This window comes from Hyperoodon ampullatus (assembly GCF_949752795.1).
Source record: "Hyperoodon ampullatus genome assembly, chromosome: 3".
Lineage (NCBI taxonomy): Eukaryota > Metazoa > Chordata > Mammalia > Artiodactyla > Ziphiidae > Hyperoodon > Hyperoodon ampullatus.
In genome coordinates, this window is record NC_136916.1 from 72,770,189 (window position 1) to 72,794,945 (window position 24,757).

Below are 24,757 nucleotides of genomic sequence, written 5' to 3' on the forward strand. Positions count from 1 at the left end.
TTTATCCTTTGGGTAAATGTTTCTTAAGGGAATCTGTTATGTGCCAGGCTCAGCGACATGCTGGGGCACAGAAATAACAGTTGAGGCCTGCCTTCAAGGGACTTCAGTGGAATAAATAGGGATAGTTAGTGTAATTTGTGAGAATTCTAACTGATCCTCTTTTAAGGATGCTTTTCTTTTCCTCTGGCATTTTGCTGATGACACAGATTATCCATATTTTAAAGTCCTGTCCTCTCAGCTCTTGTTGCCATATCTGTTGGGAGTTGGGGAGGGAATGGAGGTCAACAGGGTGCCAGTGTCTTGCCTTTGACTGGGGTCTGCCTGCTTTCCACAGGCTGTCTGGGGTCTGTGAGGGGAGGTGAGGCAGGCAGGTGTGGTTTTCTTTTCTAAGGGTTAGCCCCCCTGTTGAAGAGCCTGGTCCTGCTCTTTCCTTGTTATGTTTAAATATTGTCTGGAGCCACTTATTGTTCAGTGATCAATCTTTCTGTCCTCATCTGTAAAATGGGAGAAATAATCCTGTTCATTTATTCATCAAGTATTGATTGGGCAATGACTTATGAATAAAAATAGGATTTTCCCCTCAGGGGTTGTGCGTTGTGAAGAATGTGTGCATTTGTGGAGAGAATCAGAGGGAGAAAAGCTTGGCTTCTCACTCAAAAAATAGTTCTCCTTCTGTAAAGTCTTTTTAGTTTAAATTACTGTCTTCAAGAACAAAAGATTGTACTCATTGTGTATAGTTAATCACTTGCATTTTATTTTCACCTACCTCTTTCCACAAAGGATCTGAAGTTTAGAGTATTTTACATATTTATCTAAAGGTTTTGTTTTGCCTAGAGCAGTGAGTGTTGGATGAATGAAGGAAAGAATGAAAGACTTGATTATAAATAACAAGCCAGAGAAAAAGATTTACTGTTTTCCTAGAATCTAATTAACATAAATATTTCGAAGATTTTTTCCTAATGGGTGGCCTGTGTGTTTTTTTTTTAATTAATAAACTCTGTTTTTTTGTAGTTTCAGGTTCAAAGCAAAATGTGCAGAGTTCCTATATACCCCAGCCCTCCCCCCCAGCCACCCGCCACACAAAACCACCCCCACTACCAACATCCCTCACAAAGTGGTATATTTATTACAATCTATGAACCTACATTGACACATTGTAATTACCCAAAGTCCATAGTTCACATTAGGGTTCCCTCTTGGGAACATTCCCTGGGTTTTGACAAGTGCGTAATGTCATGTATCTACCATTGTAGTATCATTCAGAGTAGTTTCACTGCCCTAAAATCCTCTGTGCTTCACCTGTTCATCCTTCTCTCCTACCCCTAGCAACCACTGATCTTTTTATTGTCTCCATAGTTTTGCCTTTCCCAGAATGTGATATAGTTGGGATTATATAGTATGTAGCTTTTTCAGGTTGGCTTCTTTCACTTAATAATATACATTTAAAGTTCCTCCATGTTTTTTCATGGCTTGATAGCTCATTTCTTTTTTTTCTAAAAATATTTATGCATGTATGTATGTATGGCTCTGTCAGGTCTTAGTGCATCATGAAGGCTTCACTCTAGTTGTGGTGTGTAGGCTCCAGCACATCGGGTCTCTAGTTGTGGCGCACAGGCTCAGTAGTTGTGGCGCACGGGCTTAGTTGCCCTGTGGCATGTGGGATCTTAGTTCCCCCACCAGGGATCAAACCCACGTCCCCTGCATTGGAAGGTGGATTCTTAATCACTGGACCACCAGGGAAGTCCCGCTCATTTCTTTTTAGTTCTGAACAATATTCCATTTTCTGGATGTACCACAGTCTATCCATTCACCTACTGATTCCAAGTTTTGGCAGTTATGAATAAAACTGTTATAATCATTCATGTGCAGGTTTTTGTGTAGACACAAGTTTTCAGTTCAGTTTGGTAAATACCAAGAAGTGCAATTGTTAGATCTTACAGTAAGAATGTATTTAATTTTGTAAGAAATTGCCAGAATATCTTCCAAAGTGGCTGTACCATTTTGCATTACTACCAGCAACAAATGAGAATTCCTATTACTCTACATCCTCACCAGTGATTGGTGTTTTCAGTATTTTGTATTTTGGACATTTTAATATGTGTGTAGTGGTATCTCATTGTTTTAATTTGCATTTCTCTAATGGCATAAAATGTTGGATGTCTTTTCATGTGCTTTTGCCACCTGTATTTCTTCTTTGGTGAGGTATATAAGGTCTTTGCCCTTTTTTAAATCAGGTTGTTCATTTTCTTATAGTTGAGTTTTAATAGACCTTTATTAAATGTGTCTTTTAGAGATATCTTCTCCCTCTCTGTGGTTTATCTTCTCATTTTCTTGACATTGTCTTTCATAGAGTAGAAGTTTTTAATTTTAATGTAGTTCAGCTTATCAGTTATCTCTTTCATGGATTGTGCCTTTGGTGTTATACCTAAAAAGGTGTCTCCATACCCAAGGTCGTCTGGGTTTTCTCTTATTATTTTCCAGAAGTTTTATAGTGTGTGTTTTACATTTAGGTCTGTGATCTACTTGGAGTTAATTTTTATGAAGAGTTTAAAGTCTGTGTCCAGGTTGATATTTTTTGCATGTGGATGTCCAGCTGTTCCAGCACCGTTTTTTGAAAAGACTTATCTTTGCTCCATTTTATTGTCTTTTTACTCCTTTGTTGGTTGCCTGTGTTTTGAAAATGTTTATTTGTATCACTTCTCTAGAAATTTGACACTGTGGGATTTAAAGCTTTAATAGCCTTTCTCTCTCCCACAGAAACACTCCCTTTCCTTCTCATTCTTCTCTTCAGCAAAGTTTTCTTATGATCTTTTGTGAAAGAAAACTTCAAGAACTCAAGGCTTTGTGTGATCGTTGTGTAGTGAGAATCCCTTCTTAGATTTACACAGGTTGCCTTAACCCCACAGAGTTCATTAAGCCTGGACATCCCAAACCCGCTGTTTATCCCCCACCCCCACTGTAGATTCCTCAGCACTGTGTACCTGGCTGAAATACTGACTTTAATGTGTGAAACAAAGCTGTGATACACACCATTGGGTTCTAAAGTGGTAGCTGCGCTTTACAAGACTTGAGTGCAGGGTAGTTGAGCTGTGCTCTTCTCCCCATCCCCCAGTTTGCTTGCTGCCTTCTCCTGGTGGCCTTGTCTTGTGACAGCAACTCCCGTCACTGATTAGGCTTTCATCATTTAAAGGCTGCTTGAATCTTTAGGAGGGTTTCAGTAAGATATTACTTGATAAATATGGTAAGTTAAAATGGTGCAAAATGTCTTTAGATAGAGTGAGATTCCATAACAAATCAGGAAGAGATTTTTTAAAAATCCTAGAAGGAAATGAACTTGTAGGCCATATTTGACCCACAGACTTATTTTGTGTTTCTCTCTCTGTCTTTTTCTAGTTTAAACTGGTTGCTGACTTTTTTTTTTTTAATATATTGCAGGTTCTTATTAGTCATCAGTTTTATACAGATCATTGTATACATGTCAATCCCAACAGCCCAATTCAGCACACCACCATCCCCACCCCACCATGGCTTTTCCCCCTTGGTGTCCGTACGTTTATTCTCTACATCTGTGTCTCAACTTCTACCCTGCAAACCAGTTCATCTGTACCATTTTTCTAGGTTCCACATACATGCATTAATATACGATATTTGTTTTTCTCTTTCTGACTTACTTCACTCTGTATGACAGTCTCTAGATCCATCCGCATCTCAACAAATGACTCAATTTCGTTCCTTTTTATGGCTGAGTAATATTCCATTGTATATATGTACCACAACTTCTTTATCCATTTGTCTGTCGATGGGAATTTAGGTTACTTCCATGACCTGGCTATTGTAAATAGTGATGCAGTGAACATTGGGGTGCATGTGTCTTTTTAAATTATGGTTTTCTCTGGGTATATGCCCAGTAGTGAGATTGCTGGATCATATGGTAGTTCTAGTTTTAGTTTTTAAGGAACCTCCATACTGTTCTCCATAGTGGCTGTATCAATTTACATTCCCACCAACACTGCAAGAGAGTTCCCTTTTCTCCACACCCTCTCCAGCATTTGTTGTTTGTAGATTTTCTGATGATGCCCATTCTAGCTGGTGTGAGGTGATACCTCATTGTAGTTTTGATTTGCATTTCTCTAATAATTAGTGATGTTCAGCAGCTTTTCATGTGCTTCTTGGCCATCTATATGTCTTCTTTGGAGAAATGTCTATTTAGGTCTTCTGCCCATTTTTGGATTGGGTTGTTTGTTTTTTTTAATATTGAGCTGCATGAGCTGCATGAGTTTATATATTTTGGAGATTAATCCTTTGTCCGAAGATTCATTGACAAATATTTTCTCCCATTCTGAGGGTTGTCTTTTCGTCTTGTTTATGGTTTCCTTTGCTGTGAAAAAGCTTTTAAGTTTCATTAGGTCCCATTTGTTTATTTTTGTTTTTATTTCCATTACTCTAGGAGGTGGATCAAAAAATATCTTGCTGTGATTTATGTCAAAGAGTGTTCTTCCTGTGTTTTCCTCTAAGAGTTTTATAGTGTCCAGTCTTACATTTAGGTCTCGAATCCATTTTGAGATTATTTTTGTGTATGGTGTTAGGGAGTGTTCTAATTTCATTCTTTTTCATGTAGCTGTCCAGTTTTCCCAGCACCACTTATTGAAGAGACTGTCTTTTCTCCATTGTATGTCTTTGCCTCCTTTGTCATAGATTAGTTGACCATAGGTGCGTGGGTTTATCTTTGGGCTTTCAATCTTGTTCCACTGATTTATGTTTCTGTTTTTGTGCCGGTACTATATTGTCTTGATTACTGTAGCTTTGTAGTAGTATAGTCTGAAGTCAGGGAGCCTGATTCCTCCAGCTCCGTTTTTTTCCCTCAAGACTGCTTTGGCTATTCGGGGTCTTTTGTGTCTCCATACAAATTTTAAGATGATTTGATCTAGTTCTGTAAAAAATGCCATTGGTAATTTGATAGGGATTGCATTGAATCTGTAGATTGCTTTGGGTAGTATAGTCATTTTTACAATATTGATTCTTCCAATACAAGAACACGGTATATCTCTCCAGCTGTTGGTATCATCTTTAATTTCTTTCATCAGTGTCTTATAGTTTTCTGCATACAGGTCTTTTGTCTCCCTAGGTAGGTTTATTCCTAGATATTGTATTCTTTTTGTTGCAATGGTAAGTGGGAGTGTTTCCCTAGTTTCTCTTTCAGATTTTTCATCATTAGTGTATAGAAATGCAAGAGATTTCTGTGCATTTATTTTGTATCCTGCAACTTTACCAAATTCATTGATTAGCTCTAGTAGTTTTCTGGTGGCATTTTTAGGATTCTCTATGTATAGTATAATGTCATCTGCAAACAGTGACAGTTTTACTTCTTCTTTTCCAATTTGTATTCCTTTTATTTCTTCTCTGATTGCCGTGGCTAGGACTGCCAAAACTATGTTGAATAATAGGGGTGAGAGTGGACATCCTTGTCTCATTCCTGATCTTAGAGGAAATGCTTTCAGTTTCTCACCATTGAGAATGATGTTTGCTGTGGATTTGTCATATATGGCCTTTATTATGTTGAGGTAGGTTCCGTCTATGCCCACTTTCTGGAGAGTTTTTATCATAAATGGGTATTGAATTTTGTCAGAAGCTTTTTCTGCATCTATTGAGATGATCATATGGTTTTTATTCTTCAGTTTGTTAATATGGTGTATCACATTGATTGATTTGCGTATATTGAAGAATCCTTGCATCCCTGGGATAAATCCCACTTGATCGTGATGTATGATCCTATTAATGTGTTGTTGGATTCTGTTTGCTAGTATTTTGTTGAGGATTTTTGCATCTATATTCATCAGTGATATTGGTCTGTAATTTTCTTTTTTTATAGTATCTTTGTCTGGTTTTGGTATCAGGGTGATGGTAGCCTCATAGAATGAGTTTGGGAGTGTTCCTTCCTCTGCAATCATTTGGAAGAGTTTGAGAAGGATGGGTGTTAGCTCTTCTCTAAATGTTTGATAGAATTCACCTGTGAAGCCATCTGGTCCTGCAGTTTTGTTTGTTGGAAGATTTTTAATCACAGTTTCAATTTCGTGTTTTCATTGTCATTGGTCTCTAGGGTTTTTTTAATTTCCTCTTTGATTTCTTCAGTGATCTCTTGGTTATTTAGTGACGTATTGTTTAGCCTCCATGTGTTTGTGTTTTTTACGGTTTTTTCCCTGTAATTCATTTCTAATCTCATAGTGTTGTGGTCAGAAAAGATGCTTGATATGATTTCAGTTTTCTTACATTTACTGAGGTGATTTGTGACCCAAGATGTGATCTATCCTGGAGAATGTTCCGTGCGCCCTTGAGAAGAAAGTGTAATCTGCTGTTTTTGGATGGAATGTCCTATAAATATCAATTAAATCTATCTGCTCTATTGTGTCATTTAAAGCTTCTGTTTCCTTATTTATTTTCATTTTGGATGATCTGTCCATTGGTGTAAGTGAGGTGTTAAAAGTCCCCCACTATTATTGTGTTACTGTCGATTTCCTCTTTTATAGCTGTTAGCAGTTGCCTTATGTATTGAGGTGCTCCTATGTTGGGTGCATATATATTTATAATGGTTATATCTTCTTCTTGGATTGATCCCTTGATCATTATGTAGTGTCCTTCCTTGTCTCTTGTAACATTCTTTATTTTAAAGTCTATTTTATCTGATATGAGTATAGCTACTCCAGCTTTCTTTTGGTTTCCATTTGCATGGAATATCTTTTTCCATCCCCTCACTTTCAGTCTGTATGTGTCCCCAGGTCTGAAGTGGCTCTCTTGTAGACAGCATATATATGGGTCTTGTTTTTGTATCCATTCAGCAAGCCTGTGTCTTCTGTTTGGAGCATTTAATCCATTCACGTTTAAGGTAATTATCGATATGTATGTTCCTATTACCATTTTCTGAATTGTTTTGGGTTTGTTTTTGTAGGTCCTTTTGTGTTTCCCACTTAGAGAAGTTCCTTTAGCATTTGTTGTAGAGTTGGTGTGGTGGTGCTGAATTCTCTTAGCTTTTGCTTGTCTGTAAAGCTTTTGATTTCTCCATCAAATCTGAATGAGATCCTTGCCAGGTAGAGTAATCTTGGTTGTAGGTTCTTCCCTTTCATCACTTTAAGTATATCATGCCACTCCCTTCTGGCTTGTAGAGTTTCTGCTGAGAAATCAGCTGTTAATGTTATGGGAGTTCCCTTGTATGTTATTTGTCGTTTTTCCCTTGCTGCTTTCAATAATTTTTCTTTGTCTTTAATTTTTGCCAATTTGATTACTATGTGTTTTGGCGTGTTTCTCCTTGGGTTTATCCTGTATGGGACTCGCTGCGCTTCCTGGACTTGGGTGGCTATTTCCTTTCCCATGTTAGGGAAATTTTCAGCTATAATCTCTTCAAATATTTTCTCTGGTCCTTTCTCTCTTCTCCTTCTGGGACCCCTATAATGCGAATGTTGTTGCGTTTAATGTTGTCCCAGAAGTCTCTTAGGCTGTCTTCATTTCTTTTCATTCTTTTTTCTTTATTCTGTTCCACAGCAGTGAATTCCACCATTCTGTCTTCCAGGTGACTTATCTGTTCTTCCGCCTCAGTTATTCTGCTATTGATTCCTTCTAGTGTAGTTTTCATTTCAGTTATTGTATTGTTCATCTCTGTTTGTTTGTCCTTTAATTCTTCTAGGTCTTTGTTAAACATTTCTTGCATCTTCTCGATCTTTGCCTCCATTGTTTTTCCAAGGTCCTGGATCATCTTCACTATCATTATTCTGAATTCTTTTTCTGGCAGGTTACCTATCTCCACTTCATTTAGTTGTTTTTCTGGGGTTTTTTCTTGTTCCTCATCTGGTATATAGCCCTCTGCCTTTTCATCTTGTCTATCTTTCTGTGAATGTGGTTTTTGTTCCACAGGCTGCAGGATTGTAGTTATTCTTGCTTCTGCTGTCTGCCCTCTGGTGGATGAGGCTATCTAACAGGCTTGATGGGAGGGACTGGTGGTGTGTAGAGCTCTGGTTGCTGACTTTTAAAAGTTAGGAGGCTCTACACAAAATAGCCAGATTTCTAGCTTCTCTTTAAAAATCGGACCTCACTGGGCTGTATTCCTGTATGTCCTGCTCTCCTGACTCCCCAACCTGGTACACTTCTCTCATGTTGCCCCTGTGTGTCTTTAGTTTTATTTTTATTTTGGTTTTCTGTTTGGTGATCCCCTAGACCACAGCTTAGTTAACTCAGTTTATCATACAGACTTTTGGTCAAGTGAGAGAGCTGGTGTGTCACATGTTGACTGGAGTTAGTGAACAGCCTTGTGAGTGATGTGTCAGCGGAGGCCAGTGGGGACTAGACCCAAGTACCAGCTGTGAGTCAAGTTTTAGAGAGAGCCCTTCGTTGATGTCCCATGTCAGTCTGCCCAGTGCCACGCTCTGTCTCGCATACATGTGCGCGCATGTGTGTGTATGTGTGTGTGTACACGCACACTTATCCTTTCTTTGTATGTGGCCTTGTGAAGTTTTCCTTGCCTGGTACAATGCTTTTAATGTGAATGTTTAGTTAAGTATTTGGTGCTGCATTTGCATAAGACTTTGGTCATTTAAAGATAGTTCTGCGTACATTCCTTCTGCATGATCCTGCCAAGTTTGCTGCTTTATGGAACAAAAAAGGTGATGCTTGAAAAGCTTTAAGTGACTCCCACTGGGTCAGACATGAGTAAAAACCTGAGCTGGAAGTTTAGATACAGTGTTCTGAGTGTAGATAAGGGCTGTCTCCCCTGTCCACTGTCCCTGCTGACTGTTCAGACCATGGAATGTTCACTTGCAAACTCTATTGATTTCAGCTCTTGATCACTTATATTGTCTTATGTATCAGTAGAAGTCTTAAATTACTACCAACAGTTTTTGTTTACTTTGCCAAGGTTAATTCTCAACTATTTTGAAATGTGTCAGTCTTCTTTAAAAGGTATTTAGATTTCAGAATTTGACAGTAACCATTCAAGACACACACACACACACACACACACATAGTTCTCGTTTTTTACCATTAGAGACCCAGCTTATTTCCCATGAAAAACTTACTTTCTTGAATAGAGTCTTTAAAATACTAAGCACCTAATACTTGAACTTAATTGGATGAAAATTGGCAAAGCCTACACAAAACTAATTAGAGGAGACCTAATAGGGACATGTAGGGTAACCATATGTCTTGAGAGCTGGGGACAGGCCTAGTTTATACCAGTGATCTTGGCCTAATTATTAACGGATTTCCTCTTTCATCTCAGAAGATCCTGCTTCAGACAATAAATTACCTGGAAACCCTCCCTGCAGGTGTATGACATTGTTAATTTAAATATTTAAAACTTGTGAATATGGTTATTTTGAAACTACCACCAGTTATGGTCTCCTGACATTTAGACAACCCATATTTTCTTTGAATCAATTCTCAGAACAAAAGGGTAAGAAAACAAATTCTCTGCAGTGAATTAAAACACTGTATACATCAGAATTAGAAATAGCTGTCCATCTGTAGCAGTGACAGTCTGTTGATATAGCTGAAATATGTACTTTATGGTGACATTAATGTGAACAGTTAATGGGAAGAGCCTTAACTTAATGAGAGTGTTGGCCTTCATTGCAGAGGAGAAGAAGGACATTTGCTAATGAAGACCCTAGAGGTATTTGTTAACTGAAGATTAGGCATGGGTAGTTAATGGTTATTCCCAGCTGGCTAGAAGTTCCTGGGAATCATGTGACCTTGATATTTATTAACCCCTTTCAGATTTACTGTAGACTGACTCAGAGTCCAGAAACACCTCACAGTAAGGTTAGATGGCTTTGCTGGAATCCAAGATTATGGGGGGTACTTTTTTTTTTTTTTTTTGCGGTACGCGGGCCTCTCACTGTTGTGTCCTCTCCCGTTGCAGAGCACAGGCTCTGGACGTGCAGGCTCAGCCGCCATGGCTCACGGGCCTAGCCGCTCCGCGGCATGTGGGATCTTCCCGGACCAGGGCACGAACCCACGTCCCCTGCATCGGCAGGCGGACTCTCAACCACTGCGCCACCAGGGAAGCCCTATGGGGGTACTTTTTGGAACAAAGATAAAGGGCTGTTTTATGGACACTGGAAATTAACTTTAAACCATCAGTGGTATCCCATGCATCTTAAAAAGCCTTCTTTAGTGTGTTTTAAACAAGGTATTCTTTGTGATTATTAAATAACCTATGTGCATTGATTTGTGTTTTCTTCTGCAGTACTTTTTTTTTTTTTTTTTTTTTTTTTTGCTTTTACGCGGGCCCCTCACTGTTGTGGCCTCTCCCGTTGCGGAGCACGGGCTCCGGACGCGCAGGCTCAGCGGCCATGGCTCACGGACCCAGACGCTCCGCAGCATGTGGGATCCTCCCGGACCGGGGCACGAACCCGCGTCCCCTGCATCGGCAGGCGGACTCTCAACCACTGCGCCACCAGGGAAGCCCTGCAGTACTTTTTAACTTTCCATTTTATAATATTCTTCCAAAGACTGTGCCAAGTAATAGATTATTGAAATACTTTTTAATAACAAAGTCCTTGTTCTAAATTTGGTACTATTCAAAATACATGTTCTTTATTACCAAAAAATTACATATTTGTTACCCCTAGGGTTACCAAAATGAACTGTTATGAATCTCATATTCTTAACTATTTTCATTTGTAGCAGAATTGGAGGTTTGTTTTTATGGGATGGAAACAGTTCATTGGGATGTGTTGTTACCCTTTAATACAGTTTGATTCGGTGAAGGTAGAATCCTGTAACATTCTGATGTTACACCTTCAACCATATCAGGATGGATGGGTTGAAAAACATCAGGGCATGACTTTAGAATTATATGAGACTGGTTCTAAAATTAGCACATAAGATCTTAGAATTCTTCACCTTGAAGGAACCTCTATACTGTCATTTTATAAATGAGAAAATTTGAAACCCAACAAATTCAAATGACTTGTCCAAGTCTTATAACTTATTGGTAGCATAAAAGCAGTAAATGTCTCTATGTAGCCTTATTTCTTAACCTTTATTCTTTAAATTGTTAATTCTGAACTTTCTTCCAGATAAATAATAGTTTCATTTCTGTTACTAGAAAATTGCTAAACACTTCCCTTAGTCATATGATTATTCCTCTTAGAGACTGCTTAATGGGGAACATTGTAGTAAGCAGTGGAATTAGCTATAACATGAGAGAAAGAGGGACAGTGGATAGAAGGTGTAGATGTTCAGCTTAACGATCCAACTATTTCTCATTCAAGTGCCTAAGAGCAAAATGGTTCAATTTCATCCCACCCACAGCATGCCTTCTTAAATGCAACCGGGCACCTTCAAAGAAAAACAAAAGGTAGGAAAAACCCAAATAACAGCAGAGAAACTAGTCAAGGTGAAAACAAAGATAACTTGAGAACTTTGCCAGGGATTCCAAAATCAAATGCAAATGCCAGCAATACTATGAAGGCAAAAATGAGACCCGAGAGGACTAAGATGGCTTCATGTGAACAGTGGACAGTGTGACCTGGGATAAAAGTGCTAAGGGGGTAGATGACAGTGAGTGGGGCGCTGTGCACTCAGCCGGGGGCTGGCCCTGGAGGTCTGGGTGGGTGGGGTTGGGAGAGAGCAGAGTCTAAGCACTGGGTTGCTTCTCCAGGACTTCCCTCCAGCCGCCCGGCTCCTTTTCAGGATCACAGATGATTTCTGGATCGTTCTTCCCTAACCTAGCCTTAATATCTCATTGAAATTTTTACTTTGAATTATACTTTATATTCCTGTTCTTAATTTTGAAGTTGATTTGTAACATGTATTTCTCTTCTCCAAAAAAGTTTCCCTGAAATCTGAATTTTCCCTCTTCCTCTCCTATTGCACCACATTGAGGGTGAAAAGAAAATGGTTCCTTACCTCTACACCAAAGTCATTTATAATAAGACTTTGTATAGAAGTTGAGGGAGATTGCTAAATGTGCTAAAGGACCAAAAGGTGCCACTGGAAGCCGATTTGGGCAGGGTCTGAGTATTACCATTAATATCCTTATGTGGAAGTGCATGTCCTCACCTGTTACATTCTGTCTAATCATCTGTGAAGTACTTATACCCTCATTTGCCCTTTTAGAAAGGGAGCTATTTCACTGGCGTTTATTTAGATTTTTCTAAAGATCATTGTAGGTATGTACTCCATCTAGTCTGCCAAGTGAGTGGCTTCTTTGTCTAAAACATTTATTTTATAGCAGTATTAGTAGACTAAATCTTTTGGGGTGACATGAGGGCCACCAGCTAATCTGGGCATAGAGTTGGCCTTATTTTTAATAAAATAAGTGCTGCCTCCCCCAAACACACACACATGCACACACACGCACACACACTTTTGTCTTGCAACAGATTTCTTCTTCATAAAAAGAGAAAAGGAATGTAACACAACATTCCTTTCAGCCAGACTTTAGCCAGAAGGTGCCTACAACAACTTTACTGTAGCTTAAAATTCTCAGTCCACAGTGGTTCCAGGGGATTTTAAGCCTTTCAGAAGCCTGCCAGTCAATATTTTTCTCTTCTCTGTATTTATGCCTTTAGCACACACACTCTGTGTTTCAGATAAAGCTTACCTAGACTTCAGTCACTATGAAAGTAATGACCACAGACAGCTTCTAAAATGTTTTGAGAAATGTATTCCTGAAAATGTTTGGGGACATGTTGTCCTGTCGAGTCTGTAAGAAATAATCAGTCATGCACGGAAGACCTGCTTTCATAGAGGACTCCCGAAGGACCTCGCTCCCCTCGTGCAGGGTTTTGATAGCTAAGAATAAAACGTACACTTATATACTGGTGTTCTGGGGAGTAAAAAACAAATGACAGCTGTATCCTTTGGTGGAAGGTTATGTATTCTTTTTCAAAATGTGCTGCTGATTTTTACATTTTAACATGTATCCTGGTCACAGGAACACAAGTATATTGTATTGTGTCTATCCACATCAGCCGTGTTCTTCTGCACTGAGATCTTCCAGTTTCTTGATACTTGGTATGCATTAAGACTGCTGTTAATCATTAATTCATCAGCTCTCTGTTGAGTATCTTGCAGTGTGTCAGGCACTGATCTGGATTCTGAAGATGCAAGCAGTGAACATCTGTGCCTTTTACCGTGTGCACTGGTTCCCTGCTGCAAAGCTCTTTGTCGTAGTCTGTTCCAGCTGCTAGAACAAAAATACTGTAGACTGAGTGGCTTAAACACTCAGGAGGCTGGAAGTCCAAGATCAAAGTGTCAGCATGGTTGGGTTCGGATAGGACCCTCTGCCTGGTTTACAGATGGTTGCTTTCCTGCTCTGTCCTCTCATGGTGGGGAGATAGCGCTCTGGTGCTTCATCCCCTTATAAGGGCCCCGATCTCATCATGGGGGCCCCACACTCATGGCCTCATCTAAACTCAGTCACCTCCCAAAGGCCCCACCTCCTAATAGTGCCACATTGGGGATTAGAGTTTCAACCCATGAATTTGGGGAGACACAAACATGCAGTCCATAGTACTGTTCTTGTAGGATTTCCTTGCACTGTCATTCTGGGTCTCTCTTTTCTTCCTTCTGTGTTGTACCCCTTGTTTCTGGGATCCTATGTCATCTTTCCAGATTTAACCCCTCATTCTAGATGGGCACATCCTCTAATAGCTTCCTGGGAAAGAATGAATGCAAGGTAGAATTTGAGTCCTTGAATATCTGAAGCTGTTTGTTCTCCCCTTTTACTTGATGGATAGTTTGGTTGGGAAGAGAATTCTATGTGGAGAATAATTTTCACTCCACCCACTTTTGAAGGTATTGTTCTTTAGTTTTGTCTGTGTTTAGTGCCACTCCAGTTTCTGAATTATTTATATATGGCCTTTTTTCTCCTCTATGCAAGTTTTTAATAGTTTTATCTGTAGTGTTCCCAATTTGTACTCTTTATTCTGGGCACTTAGGGTTCAATCCAGGCACCTGAGTAATTTTGGACCCATTTTTTGTATTTTCTTCCCCATGTGCTTTCTCTTTCTAGAATGAATACTCTTCTCTCCTGTTGTGTATTTTTGTTGTTTTTCTATTTTCTGGAATATTCCTCAACTTTATCTTCAATCTCTACTCTTTTTGTTTTGCTATTTTATGTTTAATTTCAAGAGCTTTTTTGTTTTCTGATTATCTTTTTTATAGTATTCTATTTTTGTTGCACAGATACAGTAGCTTCTCTTTGAATACCTTATAATTTTTGTTTTTTTTGTTGTTGAGTTTTTCTTCTAGTCACTGCATTGTTTCTATTTCCACCAAGCTTTTTGTTTCTTTGTTTTGTCTCCATCTTTCCCATTGGAACCCTCGTTCAACTGCCTGGTGGTCCTTGGCTGTCAATTGTCATTTAAGGCTGAAGCATTGAAAAACTAACTGGAAGCTCTATAGGCAAGATTTTTTTAAACTAGTATCCTTGCTGTAGTGATCAACTTTTGGGTGATGTTTTTTGTTGGAGGACTCTAGATATCTATGGGGCTATTTAGTTGATACAGAAAAGATGCTTCCAGCCTCCTACTTGGAATGAGAAGTGGGGGACCAGTGTTCTGAGAGACATTTGAGAGAGGAGGACTGGGGGTCCTACTGTTTAGACTTTCATTTCCCCTCTACTGTCATCCTTGAACGCATCCCTCTCTAGGTGTTCAGATTTCATTTGCGAACAGATTGAACTTCAGGCTTATGTGCTTATCAATGAAGTAAACCCAGAGGAGTAAGGGAAAATAACCTATAGACAGTGACATTCAGGAATAACTACTGTAAATGATGAATGTGTTGGGGCTTCCTTGGTGGCACAGTGGTTAAGAATCTGCGTGCCAATGCAGGGGACACAGGTTCAAGCCCTGGTCCGGGAAGATCCCACATGCTGCAGAGCAAGTGAGCCCGCATGCCACAACTACTGAGCCTGTGCTCTGGAGCCTGTGAGCCACAACTGCTGAACCCGTGTGCTGCAACTGCGGAAGCCCGCACGCCTAGAGCCTGTGTTTTGCAACAGGAGAAGCCACCGCAACGGGTAGCCCGTGCACCGCAGCAAGAAGCAGCCCCCACTCACCGCAGCTAGAGAGGGCCCGCACACAGCAGTGAAGACTCAACACAGCCCCAAATTAATTAATTAATTAATTTTTAAAAAAAGATGAATGTGTCGAGAAACCACCAATATTTACTACTCACCAGTCCTAGTTTAGTTGCAACAATCGATATGCAACCCTAGATGAATTCTGGCAACAGACCCATCACCTAAATGCCAGAATAACTGGGAGCGTGTTTTTGAAGTTGCTGGGCATCTCCCACCACCCTCCTTCTCCTCTCCCCACCACCCGCCATGGTGGTATGTGGGGAGGAACTGTGGGGCTCTCACTGCTCCATATATCCAGTTCCTCCAATCTCCCTGTGTTCAGCCCCAGCCTCCACCCGCCTTGCAACACTGGTATCTTTCCGCAGGGTTCTCAGGATTAAATAAATTGGCTTACTCTTCAGAGCAGTCTGTTGGGTTTCATCTTCTTTCACGCTCCATTTTCTTAGAATTTTGGGACATCTATTCTCTACTGTGTCTGTGTTTCCTCCCCCATTCTCTTGGTCCTTATGGGTTTATTCCTTTTGCATTCTTTATTCTCTTTTAAGAGTATTTAGGAAGAGAGAATCATGTGGGTTCTACCACTCATATCCTTAAGACTGGTTTTGCTACTATGCAGAATTGAGGAAGGAACAGTTCTGCAAGAAGACCCATTGGGAGACTGAGACATCACCCAGCAGGGCAGGAGCAAAGCAGGGTCTGAAATACCCGGGGAGATGGGATTGGCAGCACGGGGAGAGGAAGGAGCACCACCTGCTTCAGAGTATTCTTAGTTTTGGAAAGCAGCTTATAAGGCCAGACTGATGGCTCAGTGTGCCTGCATTCTTGGAAACATAAAGGGACCTTTCAAAAAAAGTCATGGTTCTTCATGCTCATTGTTAAAAATTTTGAAATTATAAGCAGACAAAATGGAAGTAATATGTAATTATAACAAATATTTAAAATCTCTGCCAAAATTGTTAGGAAGCCTTCCATCATATAGCTTACGGTAGTGACTGTAGTAGTCCCCGACCATGGAGCATTGGGTTGTTGCTGAGTTCTTTGCTGTGGTGGGCATGTTGCCAACCTTTGAGTGGCTCTCCTCACACAGTGGTGTCCTTAGGTGGAGTCGTAGAGTCAGGTGGCTTGCCCAGCTATTTGATGCATGTTGTAAAGGCTAACTTTGTTAAAACTGGAAAAATAGCCTCAAGTTGTTGGGGCATACAGGGGTGAGGGTCAGAGGAAGGAAACGACAGCATTTGTTTTAGCACCTGCAAAGAATTTTCCTCAGCGTTTCTTCATGGTTTTGAATCCTCAGATGACTCCCACTTGTCACCTTGCAGCCATGCAGTTTGTACCCAGGAATCAGCCCAGATAGAAAATGAACAGTGAAAACACTTTTGACAGGATTTTCATTAAACCTCTTTTGTTGTGACCCATCTGAGGAGTGAAATTAAAAGAAAGATAAATTCTTATGGTCCTTATGATGCCTTGTCATTTTTCTTGGTCATCATTCTGTGGCCTGTCTATCCAGGGTTGGAGGAGTTCGGGCATCAGTTGCTTCAAGCCCTCTTTCAGCAAATCCCAAACTGCCTTTTTTTGGTCCATGTATTAAGTCAAGAATTTGAGTAACTAAGTGCCGCTTGTGCTGAGAGAAATAGTGAGCAGACACTTGAGCGCGTGTCAGGGTGCCCGCTGCACACTTGAGAAAGGTGGTGCTCTCTCCGAGGTGAGAGACACTCTGCTTCCTTTCCTTTCCTTTTCTTTTTCTTCTTTCTTTTTTTTTTTTTTTACTTGACTGTCTTATCTAAGTAATTGTAATGTTTGGAAGTCATTTCAGCGGATAATTCCGTGTATGCACATACCTCGTTTGTTGATTGTAGATGATGTGGAAAGCAAAGTCAGAAATGGTGAGGGCACTTGCGAGGAGGTGTTGCAGTTCCAGGCTAGTTGCTACTCTGAGGACAAAACACAGGTGGTCAGCGTTCAGCAGACTCACGGCTCCAGGGAATTGAGCGAGTGAGTGGGTGCGTGTTCAGCCCCTGCTCAGCACCGGCAGCGTTACTTGTGTGCTCTTTTTTTTTCTTTTAAGCCATTCTTCAGAAGCATTTCCCTTCTTTTTGCTCTTATTGGCTTCATTTATTGGTAGCTTGTAGTAATTGTATAGAAAAAGAAAATGGGGTGTAAAAATGCTAATCTGTATTTTTCTATTATTATAACTTCAGTGGCTCAAGGAAAAAAAAGTCAAAAATACGACTGTCCAAAGGCCTACTTGATCCAAATCCATGCACCCTTATCAAGAGATAGTATTTAATAATATGAACAAAAATAAAAGTTCAGCCACAAATAAAATAGGACTAGTTTATCAGATACCGACCGCAAAGGTTGTTTTTTTTTTTTTTTTTGAGATTTTTTTTTGACATGGACCATTTTTAAAGTCTTTATTGAATTTGTTACAATATTGCTTCTGTTTTATGTTTTGGGTTTTTGCCAGCTAGGCATGTGGGATCCCAGCTCCCCTACCAGGGATCGAACCTGCACCCCGTGCATTGGAAGGCAAAGTCCCAACCACTGGACTGCCAGAGAAGTCCCACAAGTGTTATTTTTACTAAACTTTTTTTGCAAATTTTTATTCTTTACTCTAGAAGGCTTTGTAGAGCTCATCATCCTGTTGCTTGAATGTACTGGAGAATTAAGTATATTCCCTATCTAGCTTGAGGGAACAGACCCAGTTTTGGCTGATGGATCTCAAACTTTTGTTTCTCCCAGTCAGTGTCCTAGAACAGAGGGAGAGTAGGGTGGGATAATGAGTCCCCTTGCCTTTCCTGCCCTTCAGCTCCACACTCTCAGCCCCCATGCGCTGGCTCTGCTGGTGCTCGAGACGTGGCGCTTAGCAAGCAGGCCCTTTCCTGCCTGCACAGGAACACAGAGATGTTTAAAGGATTCTCCAAGTGTGCTCCCAGTAACCTCGCAGACCCTTGGTTTTACCTACAGCATGCCCTTCCCAGTGGCAGGCCTCTTCCTGCATGTGGCTGGATGGCTTTCCTTCTGCTCAGCTCCCTGGAAGCAGCATTAATCCTGTGCTCAGGTCATCCTCCTGGAGTTCTCCTTTTCAATCCACTGATGCAGTTTATTCCTGTTAAGATGGCAGCTCCTTTTGGGTGCCAGTCTTCAGGGAGGGGACCTTGGCTCTTAGGTCCCCTTCACGGGCTTGGTGGGGACCAGCAGTGGCATTCTCTTCCAGGTATGTTGAGTTGGTGTGCTGTGAGCTCAGGATTACACTTTTACTTCATGGGAAAACCTTTTCATAATTCTGTTTGCCTACAGAATTGTATTGGCTAACTCTGGTTATTGATGAAGTCTTGTTTCTTTAAGTGGTTTATAATCCTTCTGCTCTCATTGGACTGTTGTAGATCGGGCTTTACCTAGGACCTTAGATATGCTCTGACTCATTGAGAAAGATTTCTAATATGTAGATTTTTTTTTTTTAGGGTATGCAGGTCTATAAGGAAACATAAGAATAGAGGGACACTCAGTCATGTAATACTAATAACAATCTTTTTTTTGTTTCTTAACAGATGCAACAGCTTTTTTATGAGAATTATGAACAGAACAAGAAGGGGTACATTAGAGATCTCCATAACAGTAAAATTCACCGAGCCATCACACTGCACCCTAACAAAAACCCACCCTACCAGTACAGGCTCCACAGCTACATGCTCAGCCGCAAGATTGCTGAGCTTCGACACCGCACCATCCAGCTGCACCGAGAGATTGTCCTGATGAGCAAATATAGCAACACCGAGATTCATAAAGAAGACCTCCAGCTGGGAATTCCCCCTTCTTTCATGAGATTTCAGCCCCGCCAGCGAGAGGAGATTCTGGAGTGGGAGTTTCTGACTGGGAAATATTTGTATTCGGCTGCTGACAGCCAACCCCCTCGAAGAGGGATGGACTCCGCGCAGAGGGAGGCCTTGGATGACATTGTCATGCAGGTCATGGAGATGATCAATGCCAACGCCAAGACCAGAGGGCGCATTATTGATTTTAAGGAGATACAGTACGGCTATCGCCGAGTGAATCCCATGTACGGGGCCGAGTACATTCTGGACCTGCTGCTTCTGTACAAAAAACACAAAGGAAAGAAAATGACAGTGCCTGTGCGGAGGCATGCATATTTACAGCAGACCTTCAGCAAGATCCAGTTTGTGGAACACGAGGAGCTGGGTGCAAAGGAACTGGCCAACAAAATCAATCAAGAATCCGGATCCTTGTCCTTTCTCTCGAATTCCCTGAAGAAGCTTGTTCCCTTTCAGCTCCCTGGGTCCAAGGATGAGCACAAAGAACCCAAAGAGAAAAAGATCAATATATTGATTCCTTTGTCTGGACGTTTTGACATGTTTGTGAGATTCATGGGGAACTTTGAGAAGACATGTCTCATTCCGAATCAGAATGTCAGGCTTGTTGTTCTGCTCTTCAATTCTGACTCCAACCCCGACAAGGCCAAGCAAGTTGAACTCATGAGAGATTACCGCATTAAGTACCCGAAAGCCGACATGCAGATTTTGCCCGTGTCTGGAGAATTTTCAAGAGCTCTGGCCCTAGAAGTGGGATCTTCCCAATTTAATAATGAATCTTTGCTCTTCTTCTGTGACGTTGACCTTGTATTTACTACAGAATTTCTTCAGCGATGTCGAGCAAATACAGTTCTGGGCCAACAAATATATTTTCCAATCATCTTTAGCCAGTACGATCCTAAGATTGTTTATAGTGGGAAGGTTCCCAGTGACAACCATTTTGCCTTTACTCAAAAAACTGGCTTCTGGAGAAACTATGGGTTTGGCATTACTTGTATTTATAAGGGAGATCTCGTCCAAGTAGGTGGCTTTGATGTTTCTATCCAAGGCTGGGGGCTCGAGGATGTCGACCTTTTCAACAAGGTTGTCCAGGCAGGTTTGAAGACATTTAGGAGCCAAGAAGTAGGAGTAGTCCACGTCCACCATCCTGTCTTTTGTGATCCCAACCTTGATCCCAAACAGTACAAAATGTGCTTGGGGTCCAAAGCATCAACATATGGGTCCACACAGCAGTTGGCTGAAATGTGGCTAGAAAAAAATGACCCAAATTACAGTAAAAGCAGCAATAATAATGGCTCAGTGAGGACAGCCTAATGTCCAGCTTTGCTGGAAAAGACATTTTTAATTACCTAATTTATTTTTCAAAAATTTTTTGTATGATCAGTTTTTGAAGTCCATACAAGGATATATTTTACACATGATTTTCTTACAAAGGACTCCTTGAAGATTGAGTTTTTTGAACAAAAATGTGATCATGTTTGCCTTTTGAACACATTTTCTTGCTGAACGTTATGTAGCAGACCTGCTTAATTATGACTTGAAATGTACCTGATGAACAAAACTTTTTTTTTAATATTTCTTTTTCAGACCTCTTTGCTATAGTCCTATGGCAGAAAACATGAACGTTCCTGCAAAGTATTATTGTAACAAAACACTGTAACTCTGGTAAATGTTTTGTTGTAACTGTTAACTTTGCACAGATTCTACCTTTTGTCTTTTTTTACAGCAATTTTTTTAAGCCATTTTATGTTGCAGTTGTCAAATAAGGAAATGTGATAGTAACTGTATCATCATCTTCAAGAGAGCTTTCCAAAGGTGATTGTTTCCCCCAATCTTGTCTCATTTTTGGAGGTTTTTCAAAGCAAGGGGAGCAGGGAAAGCACAGTAAAAGATAGATGGCTGTTCGTGTTGTAATTAGTGTGGCCTAATGGACCTGGCATTACATTTCAAGAAGGGTCTGGCATTTTCTCTTCTCCAGACCCTTCTTTTTAAAGGGTAAAATATTAATATTTAGAATGGCAAATAAGAATTATTGTCATAAATCTAATGTATGCAAGCTAAAACAAAGACAAAAAAAAAAAACCAACCCTAATGAAAGCATTGGGGGGAAATGTATCTGATTTTGTTCACTTCATCCTGTCCGTGTTATGTTGATGGAGATGGGTGTCTCATTCTTTAATTACGGTTTTGTTTTATCCTTTGTATCTGAAATACCTTTAATTTATTTAATATCCATTGTTTAGAACTTTGCCATTTCCCAAGTACCTGTTAGTTATTAGTATTTATGTGTATTAGGAATGTTTAGTATATTTTATTTGCAGTAAACTGATCTCCAAAGATTTCCTTTTGAAAACTCTTTTCCCCCTCCTTAATTTTTACATTCCTTACTGTTTTACTAAATATTAAGTGTTCTTTGATAATCTTGGTGCTCACGTGTTTTGGGGACAAAAGTGAAATGAATCTGTCATTAAACCAGAAAGTTTGTTTTAAATTCATAGAACAAATGTGCCTTAAATTTTTTTTTCATTTAGATTTCAAACAGTAATAGATTTGCCATTTTAATATATATCATTGGAGATCTGCTTATTTGTAAATAGCCTATTGCTCATTTGGAAAAATAAACCAGTGGACAATATTTTTCTATTGTACTTTTCAGAACCATTTTGTCTCATTACTCTTGTTTTAGCTGAAGAATTGTATTACATTGAGTAAAAAACTTAAACACTGATTCATAAGGTTTTTCAAGTTATTTGAGGGGAATATTTGTATGCACTGCAGTTCAGGAATGAAATGAAACTTTCAAGTGCCTCTTCCTCTATTTTTTCCATAGAATGTACTTGTCATCTTTTGTTTGTTCCTCTTAAAGAACTTGCTGAATCTTGTGTTTTATAGAACAAAGTTCTTCAGACCAGATCCAAGCTCCATCTGGCTTCTTGGTACAAATATACCTTCCAGGCCTCCTTAGTGCACCTGCCAGGCCAGTTAAAATCTGCATTTTAACAAGTGCCCACGTGATCCTTTGTGCACGAATGTGCTCAGGGTTTTAGGATGGATCTAGCTACAGGATAAATTGCCTACATTTGGCATATAATCCAAGAATCAAAAAAGTAAGATCTTTGATGCCAAGGTAGCAAGCTTTGTGGATGCGAATTACACTTCCAGGACAGGTATTTACCATGTAATGACAGTGAAGATCCAGTATAATGACACTGTGCTCACAGTACGAATTGCTGTCATTCATCCTAATTGCCATTTGCTTTGTGGGAGTGTTTAGTTTTTCCTTGGAAAAAAGCAAAGACATTTTTATTCCTCAGTAAGGAAGAACATAGTATACATCTTGATGACAAAGTCACTTAAATTGTCTCTCTTTACCATAATAAGGAACTGTAGGACAGGGTGTGAGCAATTACTTTATTGAGCTTCAATGTCCATCAGATGTCCTGGTGACACTTTGTTAACACTGGCTATTTCCTTCCCTAATCCCACTCTTGCCCACGTCTGTTCCTTTTCCCTGACATCACTGTTAATGTTGATGGAGGTGCCGACCTCCCTTCATCAAGACTCCGTCTCCAGAAATGCCGTTGGACCCCTTCACTCTGGTCCTCTCCCCTTGTAGTGCCGTGCCTGGATTCTGTGCCCACTGGCCTGTGGGCTCATTCTCCACCTGGCCACTCCCTCTTCCTAAAGCACCCCTCCAAATCAGCAGCTCTGGTGCCCTCCTGCTGCCCAGAGAGTGGATTCTGCAGGACACCCTTCAGGGTACTGCTACCAGCCGAACTGGGCTCTTCATTTGTGAGGACATCAGTCTCTCTCCTGCCTGTGCTTTCCCTCTGTCTGGAGCTCTCTCACCACCTCACTCCACTGGCCACCTGGACTCATCTTCCAGGAGCCTGTTGAAACTCCCCTATGGTCCACCCTGGTGTCATTTCAGACCCTTCCAGTGTTGATGTGACACAAGTGGACAATCTCATTGGACTGTAGGCCTGAGTCTCTTTTCTAGGTGGTGATCCAGCATGCTGGGCCCTCGTGTCTGGAACGGCCGGCAGTGCCCCACACTACCCCAGCCCCTCCATCAGTGCTCCATTCCCCGCCATGCGCTCCTCCCAGCAGAATGCCCTCCATCCTGCTTGCCCACTGCTCCCACCTGGAACTGCATGGCCTGTGACCCTGTGGCCCCCACACTCCTGACTTAAGATGATTCCTTCTTCCCTTAAACTTGGAACGCTTTCTGGTTAGACCTCTTTGCTTCGTTTGTTACTTTAGACTTTCTCTTAGCTTTCATTACTTTACAGAAAAGTATTAAGAAAACGAAATGGCCCATAACCCCCAAGCCAGATAACTCCTGTTAATAATTAAAAGTTAAGGATAATATGTGAAGGTGGTGAAGGGGGGTGGGAATCACAATGCACAAAGGTGTGAATGGCCTCTCATTCCTCCAGCCATCCAGCCCTCAGGCCCTTCCCGCAAAGAACCACCAGGTTTGTGGGGTTCTGGTGTGGAAGGTGGGATGAATTGTATATAGGCTAGCGTCAGTAGCATTTTAAAAATTCATTTACACAGATGAGGGGGTACATGCTTGCTTGGGCACATGGATCTGTGCCAGCCTTTGTTGCCACAGGACAGACTTACGGACTTGGGTTCTGAGAGCAGGCCGGGTGAGCTTCCTAGGCATTGTGGTTGCATGTGTGAGAGCCCTGCCCAAGTGGAGGCTGGAGAGCTTTGTCTCGCAGGGCAGACAGCGCAGGCACCTCACTTCTGGAAGGTGGCATCACTTTCCCAACACTTACTCTGGACCAGCGTGAGAACACACACACAGACCCGAGCATGTGGGACTTTGATGGTTGGAGACAGGCCATGTGTCACATAATGTAGGTCATATGATGGTCCTCGGTGTGAGGGCGGGGCCATCCGTTTCAGAGTCTTGAGAGCAGAAGGGCTGGGTGGTGCTGGTGAACTCTGGGCGGGGCCCTTCCCGAGCCCAGACACGGAAGGAGCTCTGACCCTCCCAGCTGGTCTTTGTCCCACTGCCCCAAACACCATCAGTTCAGCCAGTCAAATTCTTGATCTCCACAGGCGAGTCTGTCCTCGCCTCCTTCCTGCCCAGCTCTCTGACCACACCTATTTCACAAAGCCCAGCCTCAGCCTGATACAGCTGGAGCAGAGAGGAACTTGCTGTGCAGACAGCAGACTCAGGGGCGTGGCTAACACACACCTTCACCCCCTAATGCTCACACCATTTATCATGATGTGTGACCAGGCTAAGTGACAGTCACGTTTTGCCTCAATTCTTGGGCTTTGAAGGGTCACCTGGAGGTTCAGGTGTTATCTGCAGTCATCTCCATTCACTACTCAGTGTGTCCGTGGGGTAGGATATGTGCCATGGGGTGCCAGTTGAGCCACAGTCTCCACACCACCTCCCAAGGATAGTGGTCAGGTTAAGAGAACAGTGGATTTACAGAAGCTTTTCTTGCCTTATAGAAACTTCCTGTTCTTCAGGAAGATGACACACCTTTGGGGCTGCCTACCAACTGGATGGCTTGCCAGTGGCTGAGGGACTACGCCCTGGCCCCAGACTTCCAAGGTCTCCCCTTGTGCTTTCTTGTCATGGAAGGAAGCAGGTGCCAGCCCTCCCTGGGGGGTTAGGATGCATTACTGCATGTAATCTCAGCTGCAAAGGAGCTTCTTGCCACAGTGACTTGGGGCCAGCGAGGGATCTGTCTGTTGAAGTGGCTGTACATGGCTGTACCTGCCTCGATGGGTCCCACTGTGCTTTCCCAGCCCTCGAAGGATGTCCCTGTTCTGCTTGAAGGAAAAGGCAGCTCACACCAAATCTGCTTAGTCT

At 41.3% G+C, this 24,757-nt stretch overlaps 1 protein-coding gene across 1 annotated transcript in view; it reads left to right on the forward strand.

Moving 5' to 3' along the window:
* CHSY1 (chondroitin sulfate synthase 1) overlaps nt 1–20,229 on the forward strand; it is a gene marked incomplete at both ends in the record, with an annotated part of 73,641 nt that extends 53,412 nt beyond the window's left edge. The window contains one exon of the mRNA XM_079701264.1: nt 18,637–20,229. Coding sequence (XP_079557390.1) covers nt 18,637–20,229 — 1,593 coding nt within the window. The remainder of the gene's footprint in view (nt 1–18,636) is intronic.
* Between the last annotated feature and the right edge of the window lie 4,528 nt (nt 20,230–24,757).